This window comes from Papaver somniferum, chromosome 6, assembly GCF_003573695.1.
Source record: "Papaver somniferum cultivar HN1 chromosome 6, ASM357369v1, whole genome shotgun sequence".
In the NCBI taxonomy this organism is placed as follows: domain Eukaryota; kingdom Viridiplantae; phylum Streptophyta; class Magnoliopsida; order Ranunculales; family Papaveraceae; genus Papaver; species Papaver somniferum.
Genome location: NC_039363.1, coordinates 110,255,804 through 110,260,996, shown reverse-complemented (window position 1 = coordinate 110,260,996; position 5,193 = coordinate 110,255,804). Strand labels below are relative to the sequence as shown.

General features: G+C 35.4%; 1 protein-coding gene across 1 annotated transcript; it reads left to right on the top strand.

Moving 5' to 3' along the window:
* The first annotated feature begins 4,279 nt into the window (after positions 1 to 4,279).
* On the top strand, positions 4,280 to 4,726 carry LOC113291301 (2S albumin-like). Its single transcript, XM_026540850.1, has one exon. It carries the CDS (start codon positions 4,280 to 4,282, stop codon positions 4,724 to 4,726), a length of 447 nt encoding a protein of 148 aa, XP_026396635.1.
* Positions 4,727 to 5,193: the final 467 nt, after the last annotated feature.

Sequence of the window (5,193 nt, the reverse complement as noted above, 5' to 3'; positions counted from 1 at the left end):
ACTATATTGACTTTTACATTATACACATTTTCTATTCCGAGCTGAGTTTATCTCGCATATCTATTTCTCGAAATATGTGTTGGAAGATTTTTTCTTTAACTATGTTCATCATTATCCTTGACGAGTTTAGTTGGAAACAATTTATTTTTTGGAAACTAAATATTAAGTCAAAAGATGATCATGTGAAAATTTCCTTGAAACATCTTACATGATTTGTATGAGACAATCATTTGATGTCGACTTGGAAAGTTTCATATTGATCATTCGATCACTTGACAATTACTTGAATCTAATAGTTTGAGTGAGATAGTTATTTTAGTCTTCTAAGGATGTTTCAATGATTGAAATGGGAATTTAGAACAATTAACCATGTATGGATACAACACGGTATGCATACCTAGTATGCGAACTGTATTGTTATGATTCAGATCCGGGAATCCTGTTTGCGTACCTAGTATGAGAACGGTTTTACCTATAAAGGTCCGGGAACCTTGTTTGTGTACCTAGTATGCGAATGGTTCTACCTGAGTTGGGTCCGGGATTGCTGTTCGCATACCTGGTTTGCGAACGGCTGGATAGGCCAAGATCCGGAACTGTTGTCTGCGTACCTGGTTTGCGAACAGAGTGGTTTAAGTTCTAAAGTCGGTTAAGTATGATTCTCATACTCGTGAACTAAACATTTATGAATTAAGGAATGCAATCTTTGCGAACCGTGGCTTAATGAATTGATTCTTGTATAAGTACTTTGTACAATTACGAATCAATCCGATTATGTTTCAATTTGTTCATATATATTTTTATAAGATAGTAAACAATTGAACCACTCTATTAGAAACACAGTTAGATTAATTTGATTATCTTTCATGATTGATTTATCATCATGTTTGATCTAGAAGTGTCAGATGAATATGGTTAAGACAAAAGTGTTCATATGGCTAACTTCGGTTAATTGTTATTGAGCCAACTCAATATACACGTTTAGGTAAGGTTACCCGTATCTCAATGAAAGTATATTTCATTCGTGTGTAACAAGCTGAGACCATCTAATGGTGGAGATTGATTGCTTTATTTTAAAGCAGACTTAGCTTGAATCTTGAATCAGGTCTTCATCGAACGGTGAATAATGAATTCTTTGTTACTAAGATATCTTAGCTTTGACTGTAACCAAACCATGATTTGAAAGACTATATATGGGAGAACTCTAGCAACTGGAAAACCTAGTACCGACACTTTCCTGTGTCCTAGTTGCAAACTAGAGTCGAGTCTCCAACAATTAAATTGTTTCTAACTAAACTCGTCAAGAATATGACGAACGTAACTAAAGAAAAAAGCTTCCAACACATATTTCAAGAAATAGATAACCGAGTTAAACTCAGCTCGAAATATCAAATGTGTATAATATAAAAGTCTATAAAGCTATACGACTTAGTCTCATTTGGAGATAGAATAGAATAGACTTCTAAATGATAGATAAGTTTTAGTCTCCATATACCTTTTGTTGATGAAGTTCCTCCAAGATCTCCTCGATAGATCTTCTTCTTCAATCGATGAACGCCGTGAAGTCTAAATCTCAACTACGCATTCTATCCCAATCCGAGACATAGCTATAAGTAGACTAGAAATCAAGACTTATAGTTTTGATGATCACTTAAACTTGACAAACAAGCTTGAGATAGCAACGCTTTCGAGTTCGACCGAGCAATTCTCTAACAAATATGCACATTTAAAACATGATGAAACCAAGTTCATATTAGTTCAAAACCAAATTAAATCATGTTCAACCCCATTTAAAATAGGATAAACCCGACTTCATTCTAATCAAAGTAACCATATAAACATTTTTGGTAAACAAGTGCAAATACTTGAAACAGGGTGAAACTAGTTTCATCCTTCTGAAACATGGATGAAACTAATTATAAACACAGACTATGTCGATAATACATATCCTTGTAAAACACCCAACCAAAAATATCATTCGTTCCAATACACATATCGTAATCATTGCTTACCAAACTTGAGTTCTTCATCTCATAACCACATTCAATTAGCATACTATCAGAACATCATACTACCCGATAACCACATTCAAGGTTTTAATCACAATCAGATAACATATCTAACCTAAATTTCATCTACATTTCAACATTTTAGTCAAAAACATGTTGTTCAGAAAAAATCAAAAACAAGAATTAGGGTTAAGAAACTTACAGGTAATCATCTTGTGAAATTGATTGAAGACAAAAGATGAATTAGGGCATTTGAAGAACAAAAATCACTATCGGTGGTAGTGGTGTTGAGTCGTGTTGGTAACCAAGATGAAACTGAAAAAGGTTTTGGCTAGGGTTTTTTGTGCGGCGGCGGCGGTGGTTATGTAGATGGAGAAGAAGATAATTGTTGATGGTTTTTGAAGGCGGAGAAGAAGAGGAGTTGATGGTTTGTGGTGGTGGAGAAGAAGAGCAATTTCTAAAGATGAAGAAGATGGGAGAATTTTTCTCCACGGAAAAGGTGGAGAAGAAAGGTTGGATCTGTTCGATATTTTCAAGGTGGTGGGGTGAAACTGAGTTCGTGGGGTAGAAATCATAAAGGATAGTATAGTCAATTTTTTGGAAACTTATTACCGTCCATCTCACCCAGGGCAATAGTTTAGCAGTTCATTTCAGCTTAATTTTAAAGTATCGTTTTTTGGGCACCACCTCTTTTTGGTGGGGGCCATTATGTGATAAGAATATCTACCTACAGTTATAAGGGGTGTCTTAAACAGAAGAAATGACTAACCTATCCTCAACTTAATTTTATTTATATCTAACCTAATAACCACCTATCTATACATATAACCTAACTAAATCATTAACAAAAACAAATCAAAATTATAACAAACTCATTACATTTAATTTTCACAAACCCATTACTTTTAGAGGGCTCATCTTCTTCTCTTCTTCCCTCTTCCTTGTCGCCTTCGATTCAAAGAAATTTCCACAAGACCATTATTTGTGATTCGTTTTTGGTTGAAAAAATGAGTAGTAATAATCAAAATGAGTTGAAAATCGAAGTTGCAGAAAGAACTTCGGCTAAAAATTTCGTGAAAAACTTTTTCGAACTAGCCGAACCTAATGGAAACGAAGAACATGAAGAACAGTTCGGCTATTTCGCAAAAATAAATAAGTTCCTAACCGAACTTTCAATTTTCCTCACCAAACTTTTAGTTCGGTTACGTCGCAGTTTTTTTTCCTAACCGAATTTTTTTTTTCTGAAAACTATATATTGTGTTCGGTTATATCGCAATATTTTTATCCTAACCGAACTTTTCTCTGAAAACTATATATTGAGTTCGGTTATGTCGCAATTTTTTTCCTTAGCCACAGTTTTCTCTGAAAGCAAAAACTCCATTAAAACTAAGTTCGACAACCTGCGCCTTCAGAAATATTAACCGAACTTGTTTGACTTAGCCCAAGTCAAGCTATAAAATTTCTCATTTTCAGGTAGTTTTGACCAATTCAAACAACAAAAAACTAACATTGAAGCATACCTAAGTAGTTTGAAGGTTCAGATTCAACAACAACAAAAAAAAAATCCGAAACTTTTATTGTCATTCTTCTTCTCTCACTAATTTAATTTAAATTTTTTTTTTAATCTTACTTATATATTAATTATCTTAACTTATGATTCAACTAATCAATACACTAACTTAATCAAGAAGAATAATTTTGGTATTAAGATAAATATGTGGATAAGGGGTGTTCTTAATTTGCTTACCAATAAACAATAACCTACCAAAAAAGAAATCATGATCCCCTCCAAATGGAATCCTATTTTGAGACGGACCTAAATGTTTTGAGGCATACGTTCGGATGAAAGTTATCAGCCGAACCTCTGAGTTATCAGCTGAACCTAGGAAAAACTTGGCTCCCCTAATAACTTGTATGCCTCAAAAAAATCTTGGTTTTCCTCAAAACAGATTTCTCCAAATGTGAGGGGTGCCCAAATTAAAGGTTTATTGCCCATTTTTTCATCATTTGATATGTAGAGACATATGCATTCACATATGCATTTCACATATGCATTACGCACACGTACTCAAAGATTCCCGAGTCCCGACTCCTGACTCTTACGTAACTGACCATGACAACGTGCCATATTTGTTCCACCACGTACTTTCCATGCACATCATAAATCTTTCTATAAATTCTCGTCCATCGCTCACTAATACCACACATCATCACTTCTTTTCTTAATTTCTTTTGTTTTTCATAATTTCTAGAGACGTTCAAACAAAGAAACTATGGCTAGGTTCGCTGCTTCGATGGCGGTTCTTGTAGTCACCATGTTTGCCATAGCTGCAGTAGAGGCATCGATTTACAGGACCACTGTTACCACTACTGAGATCGAAGACGACATGGACAATCAACAGTCACATAGGTGCCAACGACAAATGCGGGGCATGCGTATGAATATGTGTCAACAGTATTTACGACAATCATCACAAAGAGGTGATGATATTATGATAGAGCAGGAGGGAAATCCAACAAGGCAAGGACTCCAAGACTGCTGTAGAGAGATGAGGGGAGTGAGTGAGGAGTGCAGGTGTGAAGCTGTTAGACAGATGGTGCAACAGATGCAAGGACAGGCGTACCAGGGACAGATGATGCAGAAAGCCAGACAACTTCCTTCTATGTGCGGAATGAGGCCTCAGTATTGCGATATCCGTGGACGATATGTTGAGTACTAGACTAGTGCAAAAGCTAAGCATGGAGCTAGTAATAATAAAAGTAGTTTACGGTTGCTGCTTAATTAGGAATATATACACATCATCGTGTGCGTTTACTTTGCGTTTCTAGCTTTTCTCCTGTAACAGGCTCAAAATCTCTTCAAATAAAAAATCAGGCGAATGCTAATTTTCACTTATAATCCAAAATTATCCACACATTAATACTACCCAGCTACGCCTCCGTATGTATTAGCTAAAATAATAGCAAAGGGTCGATGATCAGGATAACAAAACAGGACGTAAGAGCAACAATGAGGCACAATCCGGCCCTGAGGCATGAACATAATCATTCCATGATTTCATGTAAAAGTGGCCGAGGAAAAAACATTTCATGTTCAAGCGAGAGATTTCAGAGCAACATATAAAATACGTATAAAAAATCAAAGGATTCCTTGGAACGGAGGGACAGACCAAATAAATAAAATTCT

Excerpts from the sequence above, each read along its gene's own strand:
- LOC113291301 (XM_026540850.1), top strand. The coding sequence starts at position 4,280 with ATGGCTAGGTTCGCTGCTTCGATGGCGGTTCTTGTAGTCACCATGTTT.